The sequence below is a fragment of the Thunnus albacares genome, chromosome 7 (genome assembly GCF_914725855.1).
Source record: "Thunnus albacares chromosome 7, fThuAlb1.1, whole genome shotgun sequence".
NCBI classification, from domain to species: Eukaryota; Metazoa; Chordata; class Actinopteri; order Scombriformes; family Scombridae; genus Thunnus; species Thunnus albacares.
In genome coordinates this window covers 16,264,128-16,283,332 of record NC_058112.1, presented here as the reverse complement: position 1 = coordinate 16,283,332, position 19,205 = coordinate 16,264,128, and the positions used below count along the sequence as shown (strand labels likewise).

Genomic DNA, 19,205 nt, shown 5'->3' with positions numbered 1-19,205 from the left:
TTTCCTTTTTAATATCTCACTCACCGATACATAATACTCTTGGTCTGAGTTTATGTATGTTACTAATCAGTTCTATCCATGTTTGTTCTGTGATTTTATTAGCATGCTTTGTCTTTTTATTTTACAATGGTTTTACTTCTACACAGTTAAATATAGTGGTAACAGAATTGTTGTGCACAAAATCTATAGACTTGAACTTATTCATACATGTCCACATTATGGCTGCCTTATCCTTAGTGAGAGCCCAAAATTTATTCCAAATCTGAGCAATAAATATTTTATGGTCACCCTAAACACAGTATCTACGCTGGAAACATTTAGTGAATGCATGGTAGATATAACATTGTTATTGAGATTTTTTTTCCCACATAACTATTTATATTAAGAGAGGTTGTGGCACTAAGAGTATTTATTTAATCTAAAAAGTTAGATACCAAGAATAAAAACAAGACTAAAAAAGAAGACTTTTAGTACAAGTTACATATAGGATTAAGCTATGTGTTATGAAAAATCCCTGTAATGTATAATATGTAAGCTATTTTAAATAACAAAAAGAAAGAATTTAAAATAGAACAGTGTAATATTTAATCATCTTTCTATATGTGAAGTGCCTCATAAATGTAAATCAAGTCAAATTCTACTTACAGTATATAGAATTTACAGCTTTTAAAATGTGTGGTTAATGCAATTTAAAGTGTTTCTGACTTTATTTAGATCACCTGGAAGCTGCCTTAGCTGCAGAAACCTATAGTGAAAGACTTTACATAAAAGTATGACAAGGAGTGTCCAGGGATTCTCACTTTCTGTTTTTTTTCCTGGCCCTCTCTTACTAATCTGCAGAGTGAAATTGTGTCTTTGTGAGAAGTAGGTCATCGCCTCAGAAAGATGTATATTTACTTTTCTAAGGCACCCTTTCAGCTAGTTTGGAGAAAAACTGGCGGTAGTCATTTTTAAAGGAATACTGCTGATTCATGGTGTCTGGTGTGTGTTCCACAGTCAAGGCATTCACTTTGTGTAGTTACTTTTCTCTAAATCCTGGAAAGTCAGTGACACACCTACAGTACCAATAGAAGAGTAATCCAATTTGCAGGAATTTTCTTCACTTAAAACCACACTGCAATGCAATAACGTTTTCTCGTAATGTGTACTGTGAAGATTAACATTTAGCATCATATTATTGTGTCTTTGTGTTTTGTTAACTATATGTCTTTATTTCTATATATCTTTGATTTTCTATCTGTATCTGATTTTGCATCCTTGCATGTTGTGCAATACATATGTTTTCCATTTCCATCTTAATAAAGTGAATGTTTTCTGTTTGTTGATTGTTGCTGTGGATGTCTCATTGCCATGTGAGATGTCCATGACCCCTAGTGATTGACAAACAAATATTGACACATACTATCTTGATCTCCATAAGTGTGGGATTGGTAGTGTTCTATTAGGTTAAGTAAAACCATATCTGTAAATATCAATATCAATATCATACAGCATATGAAAATTAGTTCATCATTCCTAAGATTTAATATGATACAGTATGTTATGCGTTTAGTAGTGACAGGTAAACAACACACTGCATACAATACATTATGAAAGGACAATGGCTTTTGTAAAACACTGTTGCCTGCTTAGGGCTAAGTTTTGGAGTTTTTAACGAAATTCACATTGATTATCAGATAAGTATCCCAGTGACACAGTAACAAAAATGTTTAGCAACTTTGGCTTTCATTTCTGGATGGTTTCAAAGGATCAGTATAGTTAAGTTCCTGGTAAGATGATATGTGTCCTGACTCCACATAAAAGTGTCAATCTGCCTTGATTACAGCACTAAGTGAGTCCATGCTGGCTTTGAACAGAGATGATGCCAGAATCTTTCATGAAAGTATCAGACACGGTAGAGTATCTTACAGTACTAGTTAAAGATATTTAATCTCATGATACTACAATGGCTCAATCATTACATTAATTGATAGATGTTTTTTTTTCCCTAAAATGTATTTTGTATGTTTTTTATAATGCTTTTCCTTAAATTTGTAAAATATCTGACAGGCAAGTAATGTCAGACTCGTAGTAATTTCAAGCATGCATCTTACATTGACTATTGCTTTCAGTGCATGTGGTGAAGAACAGTATACTCACAATACAAATCTAGTCTTAGCACAATTCCAGTAGTTTGTTAAGTTTGTAGTTTGTTGAACGAATTTCTTTAAAAAATATATATATAACTTTGCACCCCAGCTGGAGGCCCAAACTGGAATATAGAAGGTGAGACAGCATCCCAACTCCCATGTAGTTACATAGAGACTGTATGCCTCCATGCCGCATATCATGGTTCTGAATGATCCACTTCTCTGGTTGATTTTGTAAACACACCAGACTCATTCTGGAATGACCCACATCTCAATGGTACACAATACATGTCATTTAGCAGATCTCTAGTAGTTGACATGCCAGATCCATTCTGGAATGAAACCCATCTCAATGGCACTAGATACCTTTATGTGTCATATACTGTAGTAACCTCAGTTATACATCATTCTGGAATGACTGCACATCACAGTGCTTCTGTAAACATATCAGACCCATTTCCAGTATTCATGTTCATGCACTTTTGCAAAAAATCACGTGTATATTGTGTGATCATGCATAAGTATCAAAACAAAATTATGTTTAAATTGGTATTTATTGCATATACTGTATGTTGAGGCATTTTATCCAAATTTTTTATAGAATTCTGAAGGTCAATGTTGCCACTGTCTACAGATCCTAGCTCAAAATGTACCCTATAATACTGATGAGGACTGATAAGTGCTTTCTAATCCAAGACATGCAGGTAATAGGCAACATTTACCTTCAGCGTACGTAGTCATCAGGCCATTTCTCTTCATTATTATTGGTGCATCTTCTTGGTGAAATTAGCTCACTGATAATACAGAGACATTTGGCAGAGCTGTGCACATTCTATCCTAATTGACAATCTATTAAATTAAACACCAAACTGATGAGTCACATTTCTAATGTTCCTTCCACACCAAGCTGACTTGTTATCACAGCTTTAGATTTTTCTCTATAGATATTGAAAGTTTGCTCAGCTTTGCAATAATGATGATAAAAATGTGACATATATACATTATTCAATGTCATCCCTAAAAGATTATTAGATGTGTAAGGTATGATGAGGTGAGGGAGGATTCACAGCACACTGCACTTAGTTCACTATTACATTACTTTAATACAGAACCACTTCACAGCTATGGTATTTTGATCTTATACCATAAGCTAGAGTGTAAGGTAAGGATTTAAATACTGTGAACATATTTTTTCATCTTCACTTTTCAAACTATTTTATGAAAAACAAAAAACAAAATACAAAATATACTAACAGTTGTTTAGAAAATGGCTATATTAATAAGATCCATTATTGTTATTTTAATTATTACTTTTTTACATTACTATTATTATCATCAGAATAGAAACACCTAAGTAGTTATGGGACAACGTCTACCCACAATGTTTTGGACTGAAATTATTGACACATAACACATAATGTTCTAAGGCTTCTTGCAACATTTCATATCTAGCAGCTATGAAAATGTGAACACAAACAAGAAAGCCCTCACACTCAGACGGGGAGCACTGCATGGTAACAAAAGCATGCCAGATTTAAAATGCTCTTGAAATGTATTCATCCTTCATTCAGTGTTTGCAGAGATCATTTGATCTCACAGAAGGTATGGATAGGGTGGAACAGAGTTTATACTTCTTTGCTTTCACCTATCCAGTCAGGACAGATCAGAGATCTTCCTGCGTATGAGCAAACAGCAGGATGGATGTGTGACAAACTTTGTGATGTAGAAACTGTGTTTCCAAAGCCTGCATTGCAAGATTGATCTCTGCCTCGTCATTACTATGTTTAAAATAGAGATTTATCAAGGTATCAGGGGTACAGAAAGTGTGTGTTTGTGTGTACATGGTTTTTAACTACTACTTCTCCTTGCCTAGCCTACCATCTAAGGAGAGAGGACACAGACTGGTTTGATAAACCAAGAGAAGGGCATCCGCAGAGCGGAAACATATCAGACAGGAGACAGGTGAGATCCAAGCTAACAGCATTCAACTTCATACTATGTTATTTCCTTATTCAATTTTTTCGTAGGTAAACCTTAAATTATTTCTGTGAGTGAACCATTTTATTTGTGTTGTAAATTATTTTTCACATATTGAAAATCTCTCTTAGATGAAACTGGTTCCTTACGCCTTCCCTCACACTCGCATTAAGCTTAAGAGAGACCTGAAGGACACCAGTGTATCAGGTACAACACACATACATCACAAACAAGGATTATGCAGACAATGATTTCTATCTTTGTTTTGCTAATTAGGTTCTGTATGTTTATTTTCCCCTCAGGGAATGGTCTTGGCATCCGTGTGGTAGGTGGGAAGGAGATTCCAGGGAGCCGAAGAGAGATTGGAGCCTACATAGCCAAGGTTGTCCCTGGTGGTGTAGCAGAACAAACAGGGAAAGTTGTAGAGGGTAAGAGGATAATGAGAAAAGGAGGAGATGTAAATGTTCATTAGCACCTGTGTTTTCTATGTTTTGTTTTGTTTTTTAATCAGGAAAATACAACATCCTTTGTCCTTTGTTCCTTAAGAAAACATATTCATATATTCAGCATTCATTTTTACTTTGCTTGGTAAGACACTGTACATGGTAAGAAGTGCCATTTATGAGGCCTGAGAGATTAATGGTTTAAAACCAAAATCTTTAATTTTTAAAATTTTTATTTTAAGGGCAGTGTAAGCTTTCAGTAAAAAAATGACTGAATGTCTGAGTCACTGAATTCTAGATGGAGATGTGAGAGGCTGCTGTAGCCTGCTTTGTTGTGGTCTGTCATGTCTCATTCTCTGAAACATCACATCCAAACTCAGAGAAAGCCTGTCAACTCACCCTCCACAGCACTGGGTTGTGTTAGTCATTAAGCTATATTTAGCATCATTATAGACACACAAATACACACAGGCAATCATATACCAACATACACACATACCATAATTAACTTTATGAAGTCCTAAGAATCCCTAAAATACATTTTCAAATGAGAAATTGTCTAACGTTTATTGTTTGGACAGAGAAGAGCTTACATATTGACTGTAATTCCTACAGTTAGAGGATATTTTTGTGGACAGAATTGGTTCTAGTTTATCCACTATAGTGACTGCAATGACTTTGCTATTGTACAAGAGAGGGAGTGAAGGACAAATCAGCTAATGTATTTCTTCTTGGTCTGAGGCTACTGTATTTTATTCATTTTTGACGTTGTTGTCTTGAAATATTAATACAGAAAAGCTTTAACTGGGTTCCCTTTTCATGGCATTATTAGTTGTAATAAAAGAGTAGGGGTAATGGTCAGGATAGCAATGTTTACCTCCTAGCGAATGCTGAATTATAACTATGCAAATGTGATGTTTATATTTCACTGAAAGAAAATGGCAGCGGAACATGCCTTCAGGTGCAAAGAGAAATAAAGTGGGGGAGGATACGGTGAATTATATTGAGAGAGCAGAGGGAATAATCTAAATGAGTTCTAGTTCATGCAGAAGGATATGGAGATATTAATTCAAGCTCTTATTGTCACAGCTGCTGGTGAGTTGCTTCGTAAGCAGAAGTCTAATCTGAAGACCAGGTTTCAGTTGTGTAAGTGAGGCCTCATACAGCTCTGGCCTTGGGTTGAAAGCTTGAGTTTGCTGTGCAGTGGTTTTTGTGCATTATACTATCAATATACATGTTAATATTAATATTTTAGATTTGTTATCTCACTGCTTTTACCTCTGACCTAGAATTATTTCTATGAGCCAAAAAAAGTAAGATTGTCAGTGTGCTGTGTGTGCAATGCAATAATGATGCAATGTCAGAACTAAAGCCAAATTGAAAATTTAATTGTTAAAGTTGTCCACTGGGTGCACTACAAACTGACGTATTCCTTCTGCTATGTGAGCATGTAGAGTGCACTATCCAGAACAAATCATATTTGAAATGTTGAGATGGGGAGATGCATTTGCCCATGGCTTATAACATATTGTCTGGGAATTGCTTACTCCCTTTTGTCTCTGTTTCTGCCTGCTTACCCTTATCACACCACAGGAATGCAGGTGTTGGAGTGGAATGGAGTCCCTCTGATGGGAAAGACTTATGAAGAAGTGCAGTGCATCTTGGGCCAGCCATGTGCAGAGGCGGAGCTCTGTGTGAGACTGTAAGTTACAGCTGTCATCATTTATCCCTCTATCCCACTGAAACTCCTACATGTTTAGCCGCAATATGGTGACTCTGCACCCATGTATACCTTCTGTCCTCCCTCTGTTCCCTTATTTTCATCCCACACCCTTTCATCTGACAAATATCACACTATGACTGATTACTGCTAAGATACACTGGTTGATATTCCATTATAAATTTCCTGTATGGATCCAAACAGCGACCTTAATATGCTGTCTGACCCTGAGCACCCACAAGCCCTGGAGCACCATGTCCAGCTTAAGGCTGGTATGTACAAGGATTTGTTGATATGTCTGCATGCATGCATGTATCTGTTTACCTATTTCACATAAACAAAATATGCATTACTATACACTTTTGTTTCAGTAGGTGGCCAGCGTTCTCCTGGTGTGGATCCTAAGCAGTTGGCTGCAGAGCTGCAGAAGGTGTCCCAGCAGCAGGCTCCTGGTGGGGCTGGGATAGGGGCTGGGCCTGGGGGTTTGGGGGTCCTCTCTGCTCTGGAGCGCTCTGCCCTCCTCCACTCGGGTACTGGATCAGCTGCCTCCAGTGGTGTGCCAAGCCCCGGCCAGCCTGCATCACCTGCCATAAACAAGAAACAGCGGAACAAGGTAGATTTGACTTGTTAGCATTCTGTCAGCTGGCTCATCTCAGAGACATGTCAGTTATGAATAATTCAGTCTAAAATGTGACTACAGGAAGGAATATAAATAGTGCACATCTGATTCATATGTCAGAGGATGATACATTGTGTACAATAAGAATCTAGACTGATCTGTTTTGCCAAAGTGTGGAACCCTGTGTCAGTGTGATCCATCATCCACCTTGGCTGCTGGGATTCCAGCAATATCATACAACACTTCAGAAGGGAGGTTGCATGTGAAGGTCAAATGGTATAACTGTGTTCATCAGAGAATGCCAGGTCACTTATAATGGAACAAGAGAATAGGGTGGTACAGTTCATGACCCTGGCTGTGGGTGTCCTTTATACATAAAATGTGCAATAAGCATAAGTTTTCTATTACAAGCAAATGTTTAAATGTTTGATTTTTGAAAGGCAGGTCACAGAAAAAAAGAGGATGCATTGTGTATCACACAGATGATAAATACCTAATATAAAACATGAAATATACTGTCAAAATATATATGTATTGGCACTGAATTATCAAAACTGAAATAGTACTAAAAGCATCTCAAATAATTGATTAACCTTCTCAAACTTTACTGGAGGACTTTTCCAGTCGATTACACAACTCAGATAGTCAAATCTCTCCTGAGGCTCATAGATCCAGTGAGAAAGCTTTACTCTGCATCTTCTCTACAAGGACAGCCCATTCATCCGTTAGCTGACAATATATATTTAAAGAGTGAAGCCAGAGCACCATTTACTGCAACCTAATATCAGGATAACGGCTGAAGTCTGTTTTGAACTTTTCTTTGTTGGTCAGGTCAGATCTGTCAGACTAATCATTATATCATTCATCTTATTTTTCTTTTTTAGCAAACAGAGATGGTGAAGACATCTCATCCCATCACTGGAGAAATTCAGGTATAAAACATACACTATCCCCATTAAATAACAAAAAATCAGGTTACAAGGATTTTCTCAACTGCAGAAAAATAAAGATGCAGTCAAATAGTTTGGTCTGTCTCACACAGCCTTTATTCCACTCTTCTTCCCTCAGCTCCAGATCAATTATGACAGGAACCTAGGAAACCTGATCGTCCACGTCCTGCAGGCTAGAAACCTGGCCCCGAGGGACAACGACGGCTACTCTGACCCTTTTGTCAAGGTCTACCTCTTACCAGGAAGAGGGTGAGTTCTGAGTGTGTTTGAGTGTCCACCAATGTCTGGTCTGTGTCTGCCTTTCAGCTTTTGTGTCTGTCTTGTTTTCTCTCCCCCTATTTCTTTCTGACTTTGTATTGACTGTGCTGTATGAAACTGACTAACTACTTGAGTTTGTATGAGAGAATGAGACAGGACATGATGATATGAGGCAGTCATTTGTAGTGTAATTTGATTCAATTTGATTCCAATACAGTAGATGGGTGTTTTAGATTTCATGAGATGAGAGGAGATGCTTTGCCATATTGCCCCATTATTATGTGTTAAATAAACCAGTCATAGATAGCCAACGTGCACATATAAACAGACACTCTGCTGAATTCACAGACTTTTTCTTAGTCTTCCCAAATTTAAAACAAGTATTTTAGTATGGTCACTTAGTATCAAGTCCCGGGCTTCTTCCTCTTATCCATGTCTGCTCCACTGTCTTCCCAAGAGCCTGTGAATAGCTAGAAAAGGGATCGATACAGCCTTTATCTACTCTGTAACAGTATCTGCTTTTAGATAATGACCCCATTAGACCTGTTTAGGTTAGAAATGAAAGCTCTGTAGGAGAGCACTTTTGAGTATTGTGAAATGTATTAGTCTGACATTAGAAGTAGTATGGACAGCCAGCGTATCTTAACAACAACAGTTTGGAATAGTGAATTATTCATTCACCCATGAGCCAGTTGTAATCATTGTGAGGTTTTTTTGCTCTTGCGTCACGTAACATTGCTTGGGCACAAAAACAGTGATACACTCTGCAGAGAATATTGATTGCCTCAGCTCTCTATCCTCTACTGCATTTTCTTTGAGCTCTCTGGGCTTCTCTGACTGTTTTTTGTGTTTTTGCTTTTCTTGTTTGTGATATCTGCCCTCCTCTTCCTCTTCTGGACTCCCTCAGCCAAGTCATGGTTGTCCAGAATGCAAGGTAGCGTGGTGCTGATCTTCGTTTTCAGTTGGTGTTTTGTTTTTTGTTCTCTAAATTATGTCTCCAAAGTGGTTTTCCATCCTTTTGTTGTGGCCTTTGTTGTTCGTCCAATTGTGTGCTCTATTTCATGGTGTTAAGAACACTCCTATCATTGCTTGTTCTCTCCATGCCTCTCACTTTTAACTCTCCTCTGCCTCTATTTCTGAAGTAATGTGTGATTTTGAAAAAGCAATCTTAGTCAAAACAAGCTATTTCAAAGAACATTTACATTTGAATAAGGTTGAAATCTGACTTATTTTTTTGATGTCTTCACAGTAAGAGATTGATCATATTACAAGTATCTATTCAATCCACATGTATTCAGTATATCACAGTTTGGTGAATGTTTGCCATGGGGTCAAGCAGGGAAGATTTTTTTTTTTTCAATTTTTTTACTGACAACCACCCATTCTGCATCATGACTTATCAGTGCTGATAACAAGAGAAGGACCAAGTATGCTCAGAAGACCATGAACCCAGAATGGAACCAGACTGTCATCTACAAGAACATCCACTTAGAGCAGGTACTGTGCAGAAGGACATTAACACACACACAAAAACACACACAAACTTTCACTCTATCTTACATGTGAAGTTACTCTATGTGCTGTGGGCCACTTTGGGCAGAGTGGATGTCTGATTTTCTTATTAGGATTCTGTCCTCATGCCTTATCCCTAGGGCTGTTTTCAGTATCCCTGTGCAACCTCTTATCAGCACTCCCAAGACTCAAGTTAACAACCATCATTTCTGCTCTCACAAAGTTTCAACACAGACAGCCTGACTGCGTATCATTTTAACAAAAAGGGTGATAGAAACTTGGTGATCATGCGCCTGTGTGCCTATCTGTCACTTTGTAAGTGCTACTGTGTATCTATGGGTGCATGTGTTTGTTCTTGGGTGTCTGTGTTTGGTAGGAACACGTGTGACAGAGACACCACCCAAATTAATAATTACAAGAATACACCCAGTAAAACTGTACCCAGTAATTACAACTGTAAGAGATGAGTGCAGATGCAGTAGCTTTACCGGTCAGAGAATAGAGGCCTTCTGTGAAGGCAGTGGATTCATCAGCTCCTCTGGGGCTGCCTTTTGTTAATCACGTCTCACTGCTGGCCGCAGCAGCTGAGCAGCCTTAAAAATGCTGCTGCATCGCTCATTTGTCCACTCCCCGCCCCCAAGATATGTTTCCATCCCCTCCCACACATTCCTATACACACATACACATCACAGGTATATGCACACATGCACAAACATATATTGGAAGAAACCAAATCTAATTGAACTCCTTGCCTCCTTTCTGATTAAATGACCTGCCGACATTTGCATTCATTCATGCACTGCAGACACAGTGTGCCTCTGCTGTTTTCTTTCACGCTTCCTCCACCCACATAATTATGCACACATAAGAAACTGCTCATGAATGCACAACCTCACCATATCTGCCCTTCTCTCCTCTTCCTCACTCTTTCCATCCAGTTAAAGAAAAAGACACTGGAAGTGACAGTGTGGGACTATGACAGATCCTCCTCCAATGATTTCCTCGGAGAAGTGAGTGCTTTTGGAATCTGATTCCATGTCTTAAAAAGTCAGATGATTAGTACTGTACTTCTCTCACACAAAAGATTTCTGCTCCCTTATTTTTTCAATGGACCAGCTATATACTGTATCTTTTGCTAAATGCAGTATGCACTACAACTGATTAGCAAATACTATTTGCACATACTGTGCTGTGAAGCTTCTTATCTACATGCAAACAAATTGAAGGTATCAGTGAGTCTTTTTCTACCTGTTGTAAGTGTTGGGCTTGGTTTTAGTGTCTACCATATTTAAAGACATATGTTTTTTTCTTTCATCTTCTTCTTAATGTCACGCCGTGTGTATATGTTTATTTGTATCTCAGGTTTTGATTGATTTGTCGAATACTGCCCAGCTGGACAACACTCCTCGCTGGCTGCCTCTGAAGGAGCAGAGTGAGAGCATTGAGCACAGCAGAGCCCACCAAGGTGCTCTAGGCCCACCAGGATCTGGATCAGGTCAGGGACATGGCCAAGGCCAGGGCCATATGTCAGGGCCTGGGTTGGGGCCTGGGCATGGTATGGGACAGGGTCAAGGACCAGGACAGGGAGAGGGGAGTTATGAATCACCTAAAAACTCTGTAATCAAGAGCAGAAGCCATGGAATCTTCCCTGATCCAGGCAAAGGTAAGAGAGTCCCCACATATGTCTGTTGTTTTTAGCCCTGGAAATATTCATACACATCCTCTATTTCCATAATTTTTATGAATCAGTTTATTGTATATGAGTAGTTATTCTGAAACATGACACTAATATTATTATGCTTGGCAGGTTTCTGTTTGCTACAAAAACTGTAATTTATGAGGTGGTCACTCAGTTGTCATAGAGATAGAAACGGCTGCCATAGAAACAAAAATGCTAATCATTTCTTGACAGCTGTGTTACTCTCCATGTGCTTGTCAGCTGCTACAGTACACGCTACAATCAGAACCGAGCAGAAAATATGAAATACTTTGAACTAAGCATGGATTATTTTCATCTACCTCTCCCCTCTTGTTGCTAGCTGCCATAACCCTCACCATTTTTCTACAGATGTGCAGATGATGCCTTTGGAAAAGTCACACAGCAGTCCAGGCAGCTCTAAGTCTTCCTCCGATGGCCAATTGCGTTCCCATGGCCCCTCCCGAAGCCAAAGCAAGAGCAGCGTCACTCAGGCCCACCTTGAGGATGCTGGGATAGCCATTGCTGCCGCCGAGGCCGCCGTGCAACAGTCCCGCCTGCAACCAAGTAAATCCTGCCCCTACCCGTGATACACTTCCTGTGACATGCTTCCTTTTTCCTGTGCATGCAAGCTTTGTTGAGATTGTTTAATGAAACCTGAACTGCTGTGCGTTCACCTCCTTAACATTTTTCCTTTGCCTTCTGCTCTCCTCATCTTAGTATTTTCTCTTAGCACAAAGTGATTTGTTTGGATCAATAGTTTTAGCTTAATGTCTGCCTCCTCAATTTACTAATTTAGTTGCTGAACAAAATCCAAAAAATATGGAAGGGAAATAACTGAGATATATTAAAACCCAAACTTGCTGTAAAATATAATTTTATTCAGTCTTTAAATGTAAAATTAAATATTTGTAAATTTGGAACATTTAGTGCACTGCATTATAAAATATTTTACATTTCACATCTGTTAAACATTGTTTTGTTTCTTGTTTATTCTTAAATAGGACATACAATTTTTTATATTAAGTTATGATCATAGCAAAAGAGCACACTAACTTTTAACAAAAGTAGGTATTTAAAAAGCTCCCAAAATCAGAGCCCAGTCTGTTTCTACACGGAGTGTGCATGTGCCGATCCCAAGCTTATGGTTTCTACAAAACCCCAGTGTGGCCATCTCCAACCCCAGAATAGAAACCAAGCTGGGATGGCAATCCCTCACATGTCTTGTACTAATGTAAATGTTAATAACACGGTTTAAACTGTATCCATTAATTTTTAGTGTATTTAATGTCTCAATCTGTGATGTCCTCAAAATGAAGAACTTCTGTATGTATGTCATCCCTTTCTGAGATAAGTTAGCCCAGTGTCAGAGCTATTTAAGCATGCAGTTGCAGCTTCCCTGGCTACTGTTCCTTGGCCACCGAGGACTTTGTGATGCTGCAGTCTCTCTGTGTGTGTGCGCATGCGTGTGCCATATGAATGAACCCTTAGAAAAATCACAAAACACACACAGACACACACAGTTATGGCACACAGGCTCTCCTCCCTACCCAGTCCTTTCCCATTCCCACTACCTAAAACAAAGGGGACACAAATGTGAGACTGAACCAGTCAAACCAGGAAACACAGACACACCAAGAGGTTCAAAAGTCAACAGGAGGCTCACTCTGCACTCACCGGCCATTGAGAGTAAAGCGGTCAGCTAACCATGAGAGGAGCAGAAGTGTCAAGGGAAGGTGAGGCAACATAGGAAAGATGTACTGATAAATATTATTAATCCTTCCTTAATAACCACAATGACGTAAATAATACAAATAAAAGAACAGATATCTAACATAAATTAAGTCTGCCATATAACCAAATGTGTAAATAATTGAAGTAACAAATTAATTTAGATATTTCTCATCTAATGATTTTCATGTATGTGAGTCTGCGAAGTCTGAGAGTTTGCGTGTGTGTCTCTGTATGTTATATGTGTGTGATATAATTATGTTTTTAGGGTTAGAGAAATGGGATTTCAAGCTATTGCCTTTGAGTCACAGACTGTGTGTCAAACATAATCTAAATGCTATTAGTCATCATTGCAAAGCAGATATAGAAAGTGGATTCTGTGACCATGACAGCAAAGAATATATCCACCCTTCGTCTGGAAAGAAACACTTCACATACTCCCTGAACTAATCACGCTTTCATACTGTATGAGCGTAACTCAATAGCAGCCAGGAGCCAAGAACAAATAATTACTTTAAATCTATGAGAGAACATCATCACATTAAATTTATTTCTATGTGTGAATTTAACTTAGACTTTCATTTATTTCTAGTGAAGGGATTTGCTGCACTGCTAAATGCAAGGACAAACTGTTGTCTGTGTTGATGTGTTCCTCCCTTGATATGCTGTTATGTGATGCTCAGTCAAAGCTATGTTTGACAGACAGCGTCACTGTCAGAGTGATAGCTGAGGGGGGTGCGAAGTGTTTCTGTATATCTGTTGGACATGCATGCATGTGTGGTAAACGCTGTATCAGTGATGACGGTCTGTGTACGTCACTATGTCCAAATAATTTTCAGATAGATAGGCAGATTTTTTTTTTCATCACCATCGTCCTCCCTTTTGCTACCCTCAGGACCAGGACACCGGCTGGGTGATGTGTCAGGATCAGTGGTGCTGTCTGCCCCGAGTCTTGTGGGAGACACTTATGGAGATGGGGGGGAAGTGGTGGGCACTGGAGTGGACAGCGCCATTTTTCAAGTGCCACACATGTAAGAGCATCTGTGACTCTTTCTAATACACGACATGCATCTATGTAGTGAGATGCTTAAAGCTGACAGTGGTGCTTAGTATTGCATTATCTGTTATTCAGTATGTGTCTGGTCTCTTCTGAATAAATGTTTGGTTTTTTTTTCATAGCGGTAAGACTATTCCCAATGGCACTGACAAAAACCAACTCGGGACCCCGGAAAATGAAGGCAAGTTCCAGAAATGTCCTCTGTTTACTGTAAAAACCTTGAGGATGTGAAAGAAGATGTCTTCTTACTTGGTTGTAGGTCTCCACCTGCTGGGTACTTTGTATAATGACACTATTTTTTTTTTTATTCATTTACCCAGCCACATATTTAACCACCGCTAACTGTGTTTTCATAATGACTCAATTGTGGAGTCAAATGTGCAGTTAAGTGGTTATCGTCAATTAACAATATTTACCCCACAGTATAATGGTTTGATGCATGGCTTAGGATGATGGAAGACAAGAGGATGTTATACTATCCTACCCTCTGTCATAACCATATCTACGCTTAAAGCAGCTCGGGTGTCGTGATGCTTCCCTTCAAGCTCTAGTTTCAATGTGTAACAAAGACTCCAAGGTCATTTTAGGCTGCAGCCTGGCAGCTGTTACACAAACGAGGGTCAAGGGGTCATTTCCATGGTGCCTGAAAACATGTTTAACACACTTAACTCAGCCTGTCTGAGTAAAACCCATAAAACTAAATTATCAATAGAGACACGCAACAGTTGATGAGACCTGGGAGAAAATGCAGAGATGTTCCCTGACCTTTCATTCTGCGGTGAGGCCAGTTTTATTGATGCATAATTGTTAAATATTTTAAATCAGCTTTAGTGACATTATGCTTTCCTATGCAACTGTAGAAATGTGCCTGGAAAGAAGAAAACAAAAAAAAAAGAATTGCTGACTTTATTCTAAAAAAATGATTTTCCACATCTCTATTTTTCTCTGTAATTTCTTGCTTTAGGTAGTAAAACACAAGTAATGGGAGAGATCAAGGTTGCTCTTAAGAAGGAGGTGAAGACTGAAGGAGACCAATTGGTCTTGGAGATCCTTCAATGCAGAAACATCACTTACAAGTTCAAAAGCCCAGACCACCTACCAGGTCTGAAACTAGTGTATATTTGTGTTCATGCATGAATGAAAATATGTGTGTTTTTATTAACTTTAAACAGTTTACAGGTTCACCAACCCATATTCAATGGTTTTTTTTGTCTAATTTGCCTTCAGACCTGTATGTGAAGTTGTATGTGGTAAATGTAGCCACTCAGAAAAGGATCATCAAGAAGAAGACCAGAGTTTGTCGACATGACAGGGAGCCGTCTTTCAATGAGACCTTCAGATTCCCCCTCAACCCAACTGGACACTCCATACAGGTACAACAGACCGTTGTAGATATGGATCTGTCTCTGTCTGCCAGTCAAAAGTCCAAAAAAATTGCAATACTGCTTTAATGTAGCTCATTCTTTGTAAAATTTTAGCATTAAAAAAAAAAAAAAAGGTAATTTGCATCCAACTATTCGACACTGACAGAAACAACCTTATATATATTAAATTACACATTACACCTAAACTGGAGACTTTTAATATCCAAGAAACTTCTTAAACCTGATTGTTTTATAAACTGATTTGCTGCCTCATGGAGCAGCTGGGAGATTGAACTACCTCCTGGCAGGCTGCAGGATATGATGATCTAAACATTTCTGGTAGTGGCTGTAAGAGGACAAATCTTCACAGTTTTAGTTGAAAGTCACCCTCCACTCAAAAATGTGTTTTGCTTGTTGTTATTTCACTTGGATGTTTGAGCTTCACTTTTCAGAATGATGTATGTGCAGAGTTTTTAACTAGATATCTGTTTTTACACTGATCTGCTGAAGAGGTAAAGTTTCTCTGTGCTCATTGAAAATCTGAGTTTAAATGGCTTGTGAGCATAATGACATCACAACTAGTTTGGAGGCTATTTGTGGTCCAGTACGCAACTAACACAAATGTGATTTGGACACTTGAAGTCTCCATAAACTGAGGATGAAGCAGTCTAGGAGTTAAATTTTTGAAATTAACAATATTTGCATATTAATGGATTTCAGATTTTTCAGTGAGAGAGAAGAAATAGATAGGATTTGAAGGTGTTTAATGAGGTAATTGCGCTTTTTTGTGGAGGAAAACATCTAAGACACATATTTTTATTCCAAGCAGAATATTTTAAATATCTTACAATGTCTGGAGGGGATCTTGAATTATTACTGACAAATCTTACAATCCCATCCCTCTTTGAATCTTTTTTTTAATCTCTGCTAAAGGGAAAATAATGGATATGTATGCAACAACTATGAATACATTTAATTTGTTTTAAAGGATAATATTAATTAATAAATTAAAATATTAATGTCCATATTTAATCCTGATTCAAATTTTGAATCTATGTAAAACAATTCTAAAAATGTATAAATGATCAATAGATCAGAATTTGTCATCTTCTAACCACTTGGCCCAGTGGTGCTTGTATTATTCATGCTGGATAACATACTTTTACCTGAATAACAGCATGTTATCCAGCTGACGACATCAATGAAAATCAGATATGAATGAATGAATATAGAGAATGAGCAATGAAATTTTGTCTCTCTTTCCTATGTACTTCCAGCTTTTCTTAGTTTCCAATGGAGGGAAGTTCATGAAGAAGACCCTCATAGGGGAAGCCTACATCTGGTTGGACAAGGTGGACATGAGGAAGAGAGTGGTCAGCTGGCACAAGCTGTTTGTCAGTTCCACTCAAACCCACCCATGAGCACCACGCCAAAAATATGGAGTTGCAATAGATCAACGAAAGGTGAAGCCAGAGTGTACTAGTTCAGAGTTCCAATTTAAGAAAAAGATGATTTAGAGAGAAAAAAATCCATTTAATTTGCTTCCTCATTTTATAAGTTATACAATAAGTAGGAAGGAATTATCAGTCCAACACTGCCAGCGCACATGTCCACCTCTTCCCATGTCAGGTCTTTGCTGGCTGTGGACTTTGCTTGTAGTATGCAAAAACATGCAAACACCACAGCAGGCACCGAAACAGACTCAGCAGCAATATGGCTTTGGGAGCAGTGATGTCGTTCTTACCATATTTCCAATTCCATTATCCTCATGAGACTTTGTTGTTTTGGTGCTGTGCAACTGGGATGACATATCTGTCATCAGAGGGGAAGAGGGGGGAAAAAAGAGAATTTGACTTTGATCACAGCATGATAAACTGAATTAGCATTGTGTTTTCTTCATATGAGAGTCATTGTTGTAATGCCTAAATGATGGTCGTGATGTGTGTGGACATAAGTGGTATTGAAGTATTTGATGATGAAGGAATGCAAATGTTTTGTTTTTTGTTTTTTTTTATGATAGTCTTTCAGTTTCATATAAAAATGTAAAAATAACAAAGCCTACTCTATGTAGAACAGAGTTAGAAAGTTGACTTTTGTTATGGGATGGGATGAAAATGTATATCACCTCAGATTGTAGATATCACACATACAGATTACAGAGCATATCAGAGAATTACATTGTACATTGTGATGTTTATATAATATAAAAATATCAGATGCCGAATATATCTTAACACAATATACAGTATAAGAGTTGTCTCTTGTCACTAGATTATATATACAGTAATTAAATATAGACAATAATCTCTGTTAGACTGAGGCTGTAGGTGGCGCACTGACAATCCAGTAGGCTACTTTTGTCTATGGTGTAGGCAGTCCTAATTGCTGTTATGTGAATGTGGAACTATGTAAGCTCAAGGATGTTTATGAGAAATCGCTCCTTCGGTCGTCTTATCACATTGATGCACCGCTGCTAGATATTCAACAGGGCTGTGATAATTTTAAAGGTCAAGGTCAACATCCAGTGACATATCGCTAGTTCATCGGTACGCTACTATGTAGAGCAGGTTAGAATAACAATAAAATGAACAGCATTTTTGTGCTCTGAAGCCCAAAGCACATGCTGTGTTGAATGTTACAAGCCAACCATAGAGGATGACAAGCGTTTATCACATCTGTATGACGTGTACAACATTTTACTTTAACGCTATTGTGGTTGCTCAGAGTATGCTAATATTTCATTCTGTGTAGCCCATCATGTAATTACACTGTTTGAATAGACATGTAATTCACACAAGTTGTGTCAAAACCACACATAGATCTGCAACTGTCATTACCTCACTATGACAGCTCGGCTTTCTGTGTATTAGTAAAGCCCCCTGGTTTTAGTTTTACCTAAAAATTATTTCAAAACAAAGAAAAAAAATGTTCTTACCAGTCAAACATCAAGGTTCCTGTATGTGTCTGGCTGTGCTGTAAAACTCACTGTGCTGTTATGTGTCAGTGACTCCTGTTGAAACAGTGAACCAGCCTTTTTCACTGCCTGTGACCAAAACACTCACTCAGGCCCACTGGGGTTCAGTCATATTTGGGTCAGAAGAACACGTGGGGCCAAGCGTCAGTATTAATGTGGTGCAGGTGACCCATGTATTCACCCATATTTTGCCACAATATCTACAATGAGAAAAACACTATCAAGTGAACCTCAGATCTACTGTTGGTGTATTTTGGCATATCACAGGGCTGATGCAATTTTTGTAGAATTTAATATAAGAGAAGAAACGACAAACACACTTAGAACAAGATGTCACTTTAACCTAATAACAAAGGAAAACACAAAAAAGAGAATATAATAAGGAAGGGAATGTGGAGGATTTTTCAGAAAATTATTTTGCTGTGCCAACCTTGATTTTTTTTTTTTTTTTTAATTCCAGATCCATTGGTTCTTTTAAGGTAATTCTATGCAACATAGATGTGTTTGAATGCATTTGTTTTTGAATTAAATGTTATATCTGTAGTCTAAAATATGTCTTATTGAAAAATAACTTTAATTTGTACATCATTGAAAGAAAATATTAAAATATATTGATTTTTTACTGATTTTAATATATATTGATGTTAACAGCTGTTAACATCTACATGGAGCTTGTGCACTTTATTATTACATTGTTTATTTTCTTGTCCCATTTTAACTGTCATGACATACAAGATTATGTGTTTTGTGTTTCTGCACTGAAATGAACTGAATC

At 38.0% G+C, this 19,205-nt stretch overlaps 1 protein-coding gene across 1 annotated transcript in view; it reads left to right on the top strand.

Moving 5' to 3' along the window:
* pclob (piccolo presynaptic cytomatrix protein b) overlaps positions 1 to 18,920 on the top strand; it is a 60,497-nt gene extending 41,577 nt beyond the window's left edge. The window contains exons 17-34 of the mRNA XM_044357005.1: positions 4,003 to 4,091; positions 4,238 to 4,313; positions 4,409 to 4,534; positions 6,143 to 6,251; positions 6,474 to 6,541; positions 6,641 to 6,882; positions 7,773 to 7,820; positions 7,957 to 8,087; positions 9,004 to 9,030; positions 9,500 to 9,593; positions 10,547 to 10,618; positions 10,971 to 11,271; positions 11,677 to 11,871; positions 13,931 to 14,066; positions 14,215 to 14,277; positions 15,061 to 15,194; positions 15,320 to 15,465; positions 16,734 to 18,920. Of these exons, the coding sequence (XP_044212940.1) occupies positions 4,003 to 4,091; positions 4,238 to 4,313; positions 4,409 to 4,534; positions 6,143 to 6,251; positions 6,474 to 6,541; positions 6,641 to 6,882; positions 7,773 to 7,820; positions 7,957 to 8,087; positions 9,004 to 9,030; positions 9,500 to 9,593; positions 10,547 to 10,618; positions 10,971 to 11,271; positions 11,677 to 11,871; positions 13,931 to 14,066; positions 14,215 to 14,277; positions 15,061 to 15,194; positions 15,320 to 15,465; positions 16,734 to 16,877 (2,201 nt within the window). The 3' untranslated portion in view covers positions 16,878 to 18,920. The remainder of the gene's footprint in view (positions 1 to 4,002; positions 4,092 to 4,237; positions 4,314 to 4,408; positions 4,535 to 6,142; positions 6,252 to 6,473; positions 6,542 to 6,640; positions 6,883 to 7,772; positions 7,821 to 7,956; positions 8,088 to 9,003; positions 9,031 to 9,499; positions 9,594 to 10,546; positions 10,619 to 10,970; positions 11,272 to 11,676; positions 11,872 to 13,930; positions 14,067 to 14,214; positions 14,278 to 15,060; positions 15,195 to 15,319; positions 15,466 to 16,733) is intronic.
* The last annotated feature ends 285 nt before the right edge of the window (positions 18,921 to 19,205 follow it).